This window comes from Rutilus rutilus (genome assembly GCF_951802725.1).
Source record: "Rutilus rutilus genome assembly, chromosome: 20".
Taxonomy (NCBI): Eukaryota; Metazoa; Chordata; class Actinopteri; order Cypriniformes; family Leuciscidae; genus Rutilus; species Rutilus rutilus.
Window position 1 is genome coordinate 29,714,116 of NC_140225.1, and position 15,159 is coordinate 29,729,274.

General features: G+C 38.3%; 1 protein-coding gene across 1 annotated transcript in view; it reads right to left on the reverse strand.

The window, feature by feature from the left end:
• The window catches only part of spred2b (sprouty related EVH1 domain containing 2b), a 36,364-nt gene extending 21,709 nt beyond the window's left edge, over positions 1 to 14,655 (reverse strand). Inside the window, exon 1 of the mRNA XM_084391158.1 lies at positions 14,213 to 14,655. Coding sequence (XP_084247284.1) covers positions 14,213 to 14,238 — 26 coding nt within the window. The 5' untranslated portion in view covers positions 14,239 to 14,655. The remainder of the gene's footprint in view (positions 1 to 14,212) is intronic.
• Positions 14,656 to 15,159: the final 504 nt, after the last annotated feature.

Here is a 15,159-nt window from a genome sequence, read left to right on the forward strand (position 1 = left end):
ATGTGAGAAAATAATTATTTTCTGGTGCCGTTTGAATTTTGCCATGAATGTGAACATATGTTGTCCGTGAATTTTTTATATAATTTTTCGTGTTAAGAATGCTACAATTTAGCGGGTAGAAGTTTGATACGGTTAGACTTTGTGTGAGAGCACTTTGTGGACTACAACTCTTCGCTGCCTAGCTTTTACATCAGACGGGAATCTGAAGAAAGAACAGCCCATTTTGTTTGAATGGTGACATTTGGGTACAAAACACACAGGCATCTCGATCTGTCTCCATAGATTATCGCAGCATTAGCACCGTGATTTGACAAGTGGAGGGAAAATGTGTTATGGGGTGACGTCACATAAGCGACATGATGTCTTTTCCACAACTGCTAGCCAAAGAATCATACAATATACTGTCAAACATGACAAATTATATAAAAAATTCACAGACAACATATGTTCACATTCATGGCACAATTCAAACGGGACCAGACAATAATTATTTTCTCACATTCACTTGCATTGACGATTTTTCAACCTAGAGGTCCACTTGGGGTTTTACGGATGGGCGGGACTTACCAGCTCTATAGTAAGTACATGTATTAATACTCAGTACTTAAATGTATAATTACACTGTAACAAGGACACTTTAAAATAAATAACCAAAAATAAATAAGTAAAGCAACAACCCCCATCCGCTTTCGTCTTGCACTCACCCATGAACACAAGTGTCCGACTTGTATTGACTAACAACAACAAAAGAAGTGAAGATGTGTGCAGTTCAATCATGGCAAACTCACAGGGTAGCATGGCTCAATAAATACTGGTTCAGCAACACTGATATATATATATATATAATTTGCATTGCTAGACTCTATTTAGGGGGTTTTCAAAGATTTCCAGTGAATAATATCTTAAAGAGTTTTAAGGTTTCAACATTTCCTCACTCATGTTGTTCCAAACCCATGAGACTTTTGTTCATCTTCGAAACACAAATGAAGAGATTTTTAATGAAACCTGAGAGATTTCTGTCCCTCCATTGAAAGTCCATGCAACCAAATCTTTGATGCTTCAAAAACTTCATAAAGACAAAATGGTAAACATAAACTTGCTTGACGCATATAAGAACAAACTTATTTTGTTTTGAGGAAACTCAAACATGCTTGTGTGACATGCAAGAACAAACCTCATTGGTTCTTGTGCTCTATGTTGATCAATGTGAATGTTTATATGTGATATAAAAGCCTAAATTAAACCGGTTCATCATGTAAAGCGATTAGCCTATGTCTCTCAGAAGACTTGGATTAAACCACTTGATTCATTTGCATTACAACTTTTGATTGTGTTGACATTGAGGTTTAGAAATCTCTCTCTTAAAATATTTTAATTTGTGTTTCGAATAATAAGTCTTATAGATTTGGAACGACATGAGGGTGAGTAAATGGTGACAATTTTCTTTTCTTTTTTTGAGAGAACTAACCCTTTAAATTTCATTCTGTTCCTCAAACTTCAAATTTCTGAAAATGTCATTTTTATGATACTTTCAAGGTGTGTTTTGTCTTTTTTTTTAGAGCTTGACAGCCACTGTTCACTGTATGCTTTCATAGTACGGAAAAGAGTAAAAGACAGAAACTCAAACAGGTTTGGAACAACATATGGGTGAGTAAATGATGACAGAATTTTAATTTTAATGTAAACTAACATTATAAATGATCCTTTAAAATAAATGGTCTTGCATTTAACTTCACAAAGGGTTCACAAGATTCCCCAGGTTGTCCACACAATGAAACCCATCCTCCATTGCAGGAAGACTTGCCTCAAACTCACTTGTTTTATGGTCAGTCCAGTCACACAGACAGAAATGACATTTCCCCTTGAGATGGATGTGAGTAAAGGACAAACCTAAATGACCTTGACACAAAACAACACAAAGTACAAATATATTTCCAAGCTACCCATATTAAAAGGTCATAGAAAGCCACTGGGATTCTTTAGGTGGCTTCCGAAGGGCCGGCAAAAACACCCATTCAGGGGTTTCCTCGAAGATAAAAGGTCTACAAGTTCCAGTTTACAGAAGGAACAATGACAAAACTTCTTGCAGAATTTCTGTGGCTGGGTATTTTAGTGTACGTGCAGGTCGTCAGGCCACAGAGGAACTGTGGCGAAGTCAGGAGAGAGTGACGGATAGACGGATGTCTCAACATAGTTTAGTCTATTTGATTACAATCAGGGGCACCGGCGTTACAATAGGGCACAATGGCTTCCGTACAATGCGGAATTGTCCACGCTTTAAATGATATGTCGCCACCTCTTCCCAGAGTCTCAATGAGATCAACAATGGACGACTCAGGGAATTATGACAGCGTGGCCACAAATTAATTCAATCCGCAATCTTCTCCTGTGAGGCCAAATATAGGGTGGTCGTATCCGCGTGAGGTGCTGGAAACATTATTCCCAAATATTCCCAAATTACCAGAGACTGATGAAGGGTACCACCCATCCATAACGCTTGTGCTTCCAAGAAGGTTTATAACTCAAACAGACAACTTCTTCCTTTCCTTAAACCAATTTAAACTCCTTTAACCATTTGTTTAATTCAAACAAATCAGACTAAAGCGGATCCAAAAACACTGTGCATACAACTACACAATTTGTGGGTTTGTTTTTGGCTGCCACAAAGGCCTGCTGGATATTTGCCATTTAGCTACTGTGCATTTCAAGACTGAACACCATAAACACAGAGCTTGTGTCAAACCATTTCCATTTCTCAGATAATATCAGTTAATATCGTCGAACACGAACAGTCGATAAACTGACAACATCGAGTCTTAAGCAGCATACAGTAAAAACATTACTTGGTGGAAGAATAGTTTATTATTATTATTCATTAGGCTAAATATTGTATTAATATATTAAACTACTAATTAACCATTGGTATCTCTTATGATATTATGTATATAAAAACAATAAGGAAGTCAAGTCTGTGTGTATTACCCTTACCCATGTTAAAAATTCACGTCCGCAAGGCTTGATGGTTCATTATTCAACAGCCAAAATCTCTTCATATCTGATTCATAATATCAAAGACACTAGAGGTGGGGGACAGAAATTGATTCGCAAATGCATCACGATTCTCTTTCAAATTATTCCACATCGATCCACAAACAATTATAACTGAAATTTGAAATACATTTTTAGTATTTCAGGGTATTGGAAAGCTTAGGATAAAACATTAATAAGTGGCAACGCTGCAAAATCGTTCCAGCATCATCATAAAGAAAACCAACCAATGAACTCATCGCAAGACATAGTTCATCATCACACAAAAAAACATCACTTTAAAAGTTGATCATGCTCATGCACATCCATAAACAATCCACATTAACGATCAAGCTTAAGGCGGCTCTGATGCGGCATTTCATCTACACAGAATGAGCTTCCTCTGGTTTTATTACAGCCGCTTATTCGATTCCTATTGGCCAGTCAGCGCAGACATATTTCAGGATGGCGTTTACATCGAATCTTCATGATCAGCTCACCACAAATTTGCATCCCTGCACTCACTGTCGCTGAAAAACCGAGATGCACTGAGAATCAGATTGTGATCGAAACGGTGCGGACGCCACATGGACCCCACGACCGCCACCTTTGCAATCCAAAGCAGCGCCTCGCGTTTTAAACCTGCAAAGATACGGCAGCACTGACAGACAAACACAGAGCAAGAACGGCACATGACACAACAGAACGATCTGGAAAAACCTGCCTGGACCGGGCTTACCGGCTGCTCTCCGTCATCTCTGTGTATCTAGCGGCGGCGCTCACGGCATCGGCGGGGCGAGCGCTCAGAAGGACGGGGACCGAGCATGTCTGCGTCCAGAAAGCTCCAGCCTCCTCTTCACACACTGTATGATTCAGTCTCCTTGACAAACACTCGGAGAGCTGGAGTATGAGTCATCCGCAAGCAGCCATTTCTGCCTTGAGCCGGCGGCCTACAGCACAGCTTTCTCTCTCTCTCGCAGTCTAACGTGCAGAGAATATAATCTCCGAGCAGCGTAAGCTCCAACTCGCCTACACCTCCAGCTAAAGCTACGACCAACAACACCCACACATGCACAGGGTGTGGGCTCAACCGAACATGAACCAGTGCAGTTGGTTACTGTGCCCCTCTACATCAAACAACACACCTACACGCACGCAACGCAACGCACACGAGAGCTGACTTGGAGCCTATGCGCTGTGTAAACACCTACATCTTAACCATCAATCACTGGTGCGAACGGGAGAGCTGGTCCTGGTCGTTTGAGTGTTTGAGAAGAGAGAGAGAACGATGATGGCTGTTAATAGAGAAAGATGCTTTCTGAAGGCAGATGGTGTAGTTTTGGCATCTGCTAGCAAAGGCTAAACCTTGACCCACACTGGTTTCTCCATCGGAGGCCTTTCAGAAGTAGCCATGCTTTATGCCTAAAAATGTTTTGGTACACCGAAAATATGTCATTTTCTCCCAGGGGATCTTGCAGCATCTGAGCACATTTAGATAAATGGGACGTTTCACCAAAATAAAATGAAAGTTCTGTCATCATTTAATCACCAGTGGGAGTCAATGGTCAACCAAAACGGTTTGGTTACCAACATTCTTCACGATAATGACAGAATATAATTTCTTTTTGACTGAACGGCCCTTTAAGGCATTGCATTGTGCCATTTTAGTTACACACAACCATCTCTACAAGGCTGGATTCATTTGATGAAATACATTATGAAATATTATCACAATTTAAAATAACTTTACTATTTGAATGTAGGTTCAAATGTAATTTATTCTTGTGACACAAAGCTGAATATTCAGCATCATTACTCCAGTCTTCAGTGTCACATGATCGTTCAGAAATCAATCTTATATGCTGATTTGCTGCTCAAGAAACATTATTATTATTATCATCATCATCATAGTTGAAATCCGTTGTGCTAATCAATACTTCTATGGAAAAAAGCTAAATAAATAAATAAAAATATATAAAAGTATATCTAAAAAATAAATATATCTAAATGCATATAAAACAGGAAAACAAAGGCCGGATGCCAGTCACCACCTCTTTCTATAAAGCAATATTTTTTTTTGCTGAAATGATTATGAATACAAGTAATTTAATGAAAAGATGATAATAGATACATGTGGAATCTCACATATGAAATGCACTCCAACCAGTTTGGCCAGATACTGTTGCTATTTCATCAACATTTACATTTTTTAAAGGCATACGCAGCACGTCTGAGCTTCAGCAAGAACCACTGAGCTTTGTTCAGGCAAGTACAGCTTCTTTTCATGTTGATTAATGTTTATATGTGAATAAAAGCCTAAATTAAATCTGTTCATCATATAAAGCGAACGAGTCTCTTCAGAAAATTTTGCCTAAACTGCTCAATTCATATGGATTAGTTTTACAATATCTTTGTGGACTTTTTGAAGCATCAAAGTGGTAGTTGCGTAGCTGTCAATGGAGGGACAGAAAGTTCTCAGATCTCATCAAAATGATCTTCATTTGTGTTCTGAAGATGAACGAAAGTCTTGAGGGTTTGGAACAACATGAGGGTGAGTAAATGATGACAGAATTTAAAATTTTGGGTGAACTATCCCTTTAAGACTCATAGACTTTGTCTATTTGTCTGTATTTTTTCTCCTTTGCATCTTTGCTGATGTAAAGAGGAAAAACAAAACCTTGCAGGCACCAAATTGCATCATAGTTCTGTACAAGAGCAGAATTTGGACAGGAATACAGGACACCCTCGCTACTGAGTCCAGTGGTGCAGCGGACATTCAGTAGACATGTGAACACATGACATTTATCACATGAGTGTTGCAAGTTCAGTCAGTAGAGTCTCTCTCTCTCTAACACTCAAACACGTGAATTCTGGGGGATGGGACACAATCATTTTGCCAAACCTATCAGCTACAGTGTGCTCTGCTTATGAATATCTCAATTCCAGCTCAATTTGCTTAAATTAATATTAGAAAAAAAAAAGGTACAAAAAACCCAAACAACAAGTGTTTACCTAGTACATGCATTCATGAATTAAAGTGATTTGATCAGGTGTGAGGGGTGTACATGGGTCCTACCTTATGTGGCTAAACGTTAAATAAATGGTTTCATTTGATTAAAGACACCATGAAATCTAAATTGACCCTAGTTACTTGATTAATACATGTTTACGACCTTATTTTGCCATGGCAAAACTCAAAACTCAAAAAAAAAAAAAAAAGAGGGGTCTGATTTGACATTAGTAACAATTAATTTTAATATCTGTGAGCGTGAATGAGATTTAAAAAAAACCTGAGGGAAAGCTTTTCGGTGATTAATGGGGCCAAAGGGGCTTTTTAATGTTTTCCATTTCCTTTAGTGTGTCATGTATCTGTGCATGTATAAGATCTGAAAGTTAGAGAGCTCTATCACACAAGAGGGATTTATTCTATCTAACAGAGAACCCTGATCCAGACCCGCCATCCACGTCACAAAGTGAAATATTAGCATGATGCCCACCGAAGGCATACGCAAAGAAGGAAGGTGAGGTTGGAGTGAATCGTAGCGTTGTCGTGCATCAACTGTATTTTATGTAGTCACTAAAGGACATGAAGTTGCTACAGTGAAGAAGACAGATTACACAGTTATAACATCATATCTGAAAGGTCAGAGAGCTACAAAAGACGATTTTATATTGTGATCGATCTTGAAGACATCCACGATATACTTTAAGCGAATCGTAGCGATTGTACGTTTTTATGTCCTCGTAATAATGTTAAAATACAGTGACTGTCTACTAGATGGCTGTGCTGACGGGCCAAATTACATCATGTGACTTTAATGCGTGGTGAAATCGGATGCGTATCATTATATTAGATCCATGCATTCGGTCTTAAAGCCTGATGCAAATACCTCCTGCTGTCTGCGTCATTAAATTTAAACAAAAGAAAGACTAAAATAACTTTAGTAGCTTTAGTAAGAATCAATGTATATTTAATTCACTCAGTGAAGAGTATGCAGCGTTTTAAAGTTTAAATCAGGGTTTAAATTACTATTTTGACAACTGATTGTTTAATGCAATTCTGTGTTTTAAATTGTGAGTCCATAGGCTTGTTCCAGTCTGGATATTCTCCATATTACATCTTAAATTTGGGAAGATTGCGTGGATTGTGATTGTTTGTTATAGGATCTTAAACTGATTTGGAATTTTGGGAAGATCGCCCGCCACTAGTTTCCGATTACAACAACATTATTAACCGTTTGTGACACACTCTTGAGGTGTTTGGCCAATCACAATGCACTGGACCAGCTGGCCAATCAGATCGAGGGGCTTTGTAGAAACCGGCGCTCAATCAGAGCGTTTCAGACAGATCGGGAATAGAGGTGCCGCAAAAATGTGCAGTGTGTGAAAATAATTAGTGTTCTGAACATTAAAGCACGTTTATCTATTATAGTACACCCAATAAACAAAATATTGACCTTTTAAAAATACTATAGTATCATATGGCCCCTTTAAATTTAAGCGTGTTCCTCACAGAAAGAGCTCAGAGTCATTTTGTTTAACCGTCCCCCACTGAACGAGAAATCTGGCACAGGGCGCACACATAAAAATAAACAAACAAAAAACCTGAGCAAGTCATGAAAAACCGATATTTAAATGTGGGGCGGAGTGGTTTCCGCCCCTTTTGGCAGGTGGGCTAAACAGTTGCACCACACCTGATAAGAGGAAGGGCAGAGAGTGTTACTTTCTGAGATAAGGTCTGTGTAACCCTGCCCGGCCCGACTCTACAGGAGACAGAGAAAGGGGAAACACAAGACTCTCTTTTTAAAAGCAAGTCTATTTTATCATGCATTACAATGAATGAACTTCAATGTTGAAAAGGCATTAAATGACAAAGTTATGTGCAAATTCTGTGCTCACCGCTACAGGCTTAAGTTTATTATTACTAATGTCAATTTCTAATAAGCTCAAAATGGTTATCCCAACATTAGATCAATGACTGGTCCATTGTCATGAACTGATATTGATCCACGTGCCAAAAGCAGAACTATTATCAACTTGACATTGTGTCTAAAAAACACAAAGCTCATAGAGCAAGACATCACACACAGTAGCCAGAAACAGATATCTGACACACATTTATACTATACCGTTCAAAGATTTGGGGTCAGTACCTTTGTTTTAAATTAAGTTAATACTTTTATTCAGCAAGGACATATTAAATAAATGCTGTTCTTTTTAATCCTGAAAGAAAATGCATGATGGTTTCCACAAACATATCAGGCCTAGCCTAACGGTTCTCCACATTGATAATAATAAGAAATGTTTCTTGAGCAGCAAATTAACATATTACAATGATTTCTGAAGAGTCATGTGACACTGAAGACTGGAGTGATGACCACAGGAATACATTACATTATTAAAATATAAGATAAAAAGATAAAAATCTTTACAACCAGAGATGTACCCTTCATCCATGTTCCCTTACCCTTTTTATTTGAAACACCTTTACACCACTTTGAACAAAGGTTTTGATTAGCAATGTCAAGTGGTATAACTGTCAAATATGTGGTATAAACCATGGCATTATCTTACCCCTACACATCTATAATGAGTGTACACATTTCAATTGTTTTGAAAATGTCTTATCATAATGTTCAAGTAAAAACTGCTTTACAAATATCATTAACTTCCAAATCTAATGGTCATAACGTTTGACAACCTGAAATAACCTTGATAACAAATATTGATATTTAAAAAAAAATATATATATATATATATATATAATTAAAATATAGCTTTAGAGGGTATTTCAAGGTCTTTTGTGTGAAGAAAAAACAACTTCCTGAATTACGTGTCCCACACACACACACACGGTTCACAATCTTTGTGGGGACTCTCCAGGGACGTAATGGTTTTTATAGTGTACAAACTGTATATTCTCTCCTCTTACACTAAACCTACCCATCACACAAAACTGCATGTTTACATGTTCAAAAACATAATTCTGTATGATTCATGAGCTTGTTTCCCGACAGTGACACGAGTCCCCATGAGTCAGTTTGCATTCAGGTTGAAGTCCCCACCGGGATAGAAAACACACACACGACTAAACTTGACACCTAAAACATATGGTTACAAGCAGAATAAAGTGCTATTCAGCCATAGATCAGTGTCATATCAACTACATCCTCAACCTGAGAAGGGGGAAAACCAACCCTTAAGGCCAGAAAGGACACAAAGAGAGCTAAATAATAGTGGCAAGTAATACCAAAGCCATTGTTCGTGTCCAGGTGTCCCGTTGCGTTTGATATTCAATTCAGTCTGAATCCTGATTTAGAGTTAACAAACTTGGGAGCAGTGGCGCTCTGACATTTGGCCGCGTCTTTCTGCTGGCTTGGGAACGCGTTGGCAAAAAGTCTCCTCGTTATCGTGCTTTACTACTGAATGACCAGTCACTGGGCTGCGGAAGCACACTGGATGAAAGAGCTCGTGCAGTCGACTGGACTTCCAGTGGACATATGCGCATTTCCATATGAGAGCACTGAATTTCACAAGACCTCATTTGGCTCTGCAATGGTTTTCGGGAGGGGGGAAGGGATGGGCTGATTGAATGAAAAAGAACAACAGGTTCAATAAAGCGCAGATAATGGCTTCCTGTCTGGGCCGTGACAGAAGAGCTATCTGTGTTCCCTTCTCAGCAGGACCACAGAGGGGGTGAGAAGCTGACAACGCTCTCATTCTCCGGAGGACTGGGAGCTATGTTTGGACAGGCCGCTTTACAACAGCAGAGTGGCCTTCACAAACAAACCATCACATTTTACTACTTGGCTTGACCAAGAAAACCTTTAAGGAAACAATCAAATAAAAAATTAACAGCCTGGAAGATTGGGCAGGAGCATTTGGCCCTTGCGTCTTTTCCACAGGATGTAAAACACATTCATAAGAAGCGCAGGACGTCTGATAGCGGGGAATAAGAAAAGCACTTCTTGAAATCCTAAATGGAAATAAACGCCATCTGTAATTCTCCACTTTTCCATGATAGTTTGACAATTGTATTTAAATATACATAGGGCTGCATATTATTGAAGAAAAACTTTTTTTAAATAATGTGATATGCAATACAATATTGCTTTAAGTGTATCATTTAGGCTAATATACGTACGTTTCACATTCTTGTGTCCGGCTTGTTGATTGTCTCGCTGCTATCTGGACCTAAAAACATTGACTTTTCGGAAGTTATTGAAGTATTAAAATAAGTTATTGCGGCTCATTTGCGATCTTCCGATATCTCGCAGCCCTAATATTTACTAAAAGAGCCATTATTATCACCTCTGTTGCTGTATTGTTGCTCAATCATATATTTAGAGTCTTAAGGAGGACAAAAACTCACTTAACTTATGCAGATATGTGAAGCACAGCCTTGCCAGCTTCGATATTCATTTATTGGTTACATAACCTGAGCATGACTCTTACTAAGGAAGGACCAAAACTAAAGTATAGTGCATTTCGTGGACCTTGACTTGTGTTAACTGGTCTCTTTTTTTATTATTATCTTGTAATGTAGTGCAAGATGTGAAAAAAATGTGAGCGTGACTGAGATCATCGCCGGTTTCAAACATAATAACGATGATATAATGTTTAAGGACTTTTGTTGCATTCAAACAAAACACATTTTTTTACATATTTACTCACAGAATATGAATTCAAAAGCTCAGCCCAAGTACATAAGCATCCCATTAACGATAAATAAATATATAAATACACTTGAGGTCAAAGTAGCATAACAGTCAATCCTCGGTTTATAACACTTCAAAAAACACAACCCGATCAGAATATAAGCAGATTTAAGTAAAGCTCTTTTTTTTTTTTTTTTTTACAAAAGCCAGGAAAAGCAATGCAGTCCAACATCCTCTTAAAGGGAATTAAATGGCTAACATTACCAATATTAAATCAAATTAAAAGAAAGAGAGACGTAAGGCTCTAAAACCGCTGAGCTTGCTAGTGTAAAATTGAGGACTCATCGTTTTAAGACATTACGGTTAATTATTGCTGCAGATCAAGCGAGCATGTCAAAAATATCCGAAAGGTTGGGAAAAGAAGGAGCTAAGTGCTGTCATGATGATTTTTATGTTCAAAAATTGTGTAAAACATCTAACAATATTGTAATCTAGACCATGTAAGACAGAATATGCATTGACGCGTAGCTATGAGGATTATCATACACTGACATACACAAAGTAATACTTTAGTTTACGGCACACACAGTCTGTGCCGAGGCTGTTCGTATGAGTCAGAGTGAAAATGAGGATCTGAAATCGATTTTTCCTGCAATCCTGCAGGGGATTGGGAATGGTCGGGGACCGGGTGACCTTTTCTCAAAGTCATTTTGCACTGTTGTCTTCTATACGGTTTACAGGCAGAGTCAAACGTTAGTTTGGGAACATTTTTACAGAGATCAATACGATTGGTCTGCCAGTGTTTGTGTGTTTGTTTGAGTGCTGTATCACATTCATCCCACTGGGTAACAAGCTCCTCAACCTGCTAGTCCCTAAATAACATCGTAGACGAGTATATAATGTGCAAAAATTTTAAAAGAATTGGGTAACACTTTATTTTACAGTGTTACATGTAATTACTGCAATAATAACAGCAAATGATGCATAACCACATGCAACTTACCTTAAACCAAACCCTAAAGCAATGTTTTAATTAATATTACCTTAAGTATATACTTATACTGTAACAAGGACACCTTAAAATAAAGGGTTACACTTTATTTTGAGGTGTCATTGTTACGGTGTAATTATATATTTAAGTACTGAGTAATATGAATTAACAACATGTGCTTAATATAGGGTTAGGCTAGGGTTCAGTTGAGGGTTAGTTGCATGTAATTATGCATAATTTACTGTTATTATTATGGTAAGTAGCTACATGCAAGAAACAAGGACACTAAAATAAAGTGTTCACAAAGAAAGTGTAACGAAAAATTGTTAGGTATAATGAAACTATATGCGAGCGAGGTTAGGGACGGGTTTTGTGGTCTGGTTTATGGGTGGGTTAGGGTTAGGTTATGGGGTTTTTAATAGATAAGTACAAACATTTTATCAATTTATTGGTTTACATGTTAGAACATAAAGACATTTAAAGTAATTCCCATTGTAGTAAGTAGCAGGAACTATGATTACCACAGTAACTTTGGTAAGGGTATAACTTATATAACCTGACCTTAACTACCAACGTAAGCAACCTTAGTTAGTTTAACCCACCTGCATACTTAATATTGATGAACGTTAATAAACATTTATCATAGTAACAAGCCTTGAAATAATGGTATTTTGGAGGAAATATGGTTACTGTTGTCCAGCGTAATGTGTAATAACAGGACAGTAATTAATGTGCAAGTAAGCTTGGTTTTCATTTGGTAACTCAGCTTTTAGTTGCACCTGCCTGTTTATGTATCACGTACACTATTTGCAAAAAGTCATTTTAAGGCGAGACACTACAGGCAAAAATACTGTTTTTTCATGTATCTGTTGATTTTGAGATTTTTGGGGGCTTTTTGGCTGTTCATAAAGTGTTTGTTTTTTTCAGACTAGTGAAAAGAATACAATCAAAAATACACTTTTAAATGCATCTTGTATAGTACTTTATCTATTTGCGTCTGTAGATTTAAATTACAGTAGGCTTAGCTACCTGTAAAGGCCGAGTTCAGCAGCGCATTCGTCCAAACTTTACAGTTTTATTCCCATCTATATTCTGAAGGGTCTGAAATTGGTGAATTTTTTTTTTTTTTTTGACAGCGTTTTCTGATTTATGGAAAGATTTAAAAAAAAATCCCCTCTGTAAAAAACCCTGACTCTAATATGTCAGAAAAATGAGAATTCTGAACCTTACTTCCTCCAATGTTCAGATTTTTTCGTCTTCTCAAAATGTAAGCAAAATAAGTGCCTATGTAATTAGACAATGCCTCATTTGCATATTTAAACATTTCGGGAAACGTGTGATACAAACAATGTTTGCAATTCTTAATGCAAGCAATCGACCAGGGAAATATGCTGATATGTATTAGTATTGTTTACCCTCTTCTATCCTCCCGGGGTGTGTGTTGCCTCGCCTTGATCGTGTGTTTTCGACGCACGCCGATCGCGCTTATCGCTGGAGCGATCTCTGCAGTCATGAATGGAGCGGCTGAAGGTTACAGCTTTTATGAATGAGTGCAAACAACAACTCCTCTGCCCTTCGCCCTTCCGTTTGACAAGCGCTGGCAGACTGACTCCAATTCATCCGTGAGGCCACTATTGTTAACGTGTGACAGCAATTCTGTCACGGAAGGGCAGAATATTAGGAAACGCGGCTGAAGACATGACATATATAATGCAAGGCCTATTAGAGCCAACCGTCGAGTCGGTGAAAAACAAACAAATAGCGCGTGGAGGCGAAGAAACGAGAAAATATGTCGGCCAACCATAACATTAAAAAGCTCTGGCCTGTCATATTATTAAGGGGTTAAACGAGGTAAATGAACATTCTTGAGTTAAGATAGTTCAAGCACATTGTTTACAGGCCCAGTGTAAGTGACTAAACAGCCCGAGCAGCAAACCTGCCTCGCATATAACGCATTGTCACCGAGCCAACAAAGTCAAATGGTGTTTTTATGAATGAAGCACTGTATGCAAATGAGAGCGATTCAAAGCGCCTGAGAAGAAAACAAATGGCGGATATATCCGACCACTGCAACTGACTTTCCAGAACATAAAACCACTTCGGTTTTTATGACTGTAGTCAATATTTAAACGCGCTCAATTGTTCAAAAAACAAACAAACAAAATGGCTCTGCTGCGCTAAGCAACGCGAGGCGTGCAAATACACATAGGAATGTTTAAGGAAGGGCCTTTTAAAACATCAAATCCCTTTACCAAATATTTCCGATCCACCCCTACTCCATCTCCCCTCCCTCCCTCCTTCAGACTATCAGTGGGAGAGGGCCCGATCCCCCCTTTCCACTGACAATACCACTCAACATTTCAACGTTAAATAGTTTACCAAACTTTTACAGCACCATCCTCAGATGCTCGCTGACTTACTGTAACCATAAAAGATGTGACATGAGAACAAACGTCCATAACAAAGACAAATCCTACATTAAAAAAAAAAAAAGAAAAGAAAAGAAAAAAAAAGACATTTCTTTCCAGGTACTTACTCGTTTGGGTGTGTTTCTTCAATCATTTTTCTTGTTTCACCTACAAAAAAATCCCACAATGGGTGCACTCTGTTCGTTCGTCATTTTTTATCCCACTCTTTTCCAAATAATCCCTCACATTTCGTTCGTCTAAAGTGTCTTCTTGTTGCTCTCTCTCCTCTCCTCGTCTCCGTCTTGATGGGTTTTTTCTTTTTTTCTCTCTCTCTCTCTCTATTTTTTTTTTTTTTTTTTCTTTCACTGGATCTAACCAGTTGCTGATGAAAACCTTGAAGGATCTCGGACTAAAGAGACCTAAATCAGATCTTCCCGAATAATTTCCCAGAGTTTTGAGTGCTTGAGTGTATTCCCGAAAATCCCTTAGATGAAAATGCGTTGATGTTGCTGAGGGTGGCCCCGACGAGCCCCATCTCTGATTACTCCATGTTGGATTATTGTGCAGCAACAGCGCGAGCCCAGCGCGAGCACCAGCAGCAGCGCGAGGGGGAGGGGGGAGAGACCGGAAGCGATGACGTCACACTGCAGGCCGAGCGCCTTTCAAATCAGTGGGATTCGTTTTACGGATCGAAGAACGTGGAAGAACGTCTGGCTGGAGCCGAGATCACGATAGCAAACACCTTAAAGGGATAGTTACCCCAAAAAAGTACACTTTTTATTTTTACATTTACTCACCTTATTTTTGTTCCAAGCCTGTATGCGGTTCTTTCTTCTGTTGAACAAAAAAGAAGATATTTCGAAGAATGTTGCTAACCAGACAGTTGACGGTAGCCATAGTAGGAAAACAATACTATGGAAGAAGTCAATGGCTACAAAATATCTTCGTTTGTGTTCAACAGAAGAAAGAAACTCATACAGGTTTAGACAAAATCAAAGGAGAGTAAATGACAGATTTTTTTTTTTTTTTGGCGAACTATCCCTTTAAAGAAAAGTTATGCTTATGGCTTTATGTC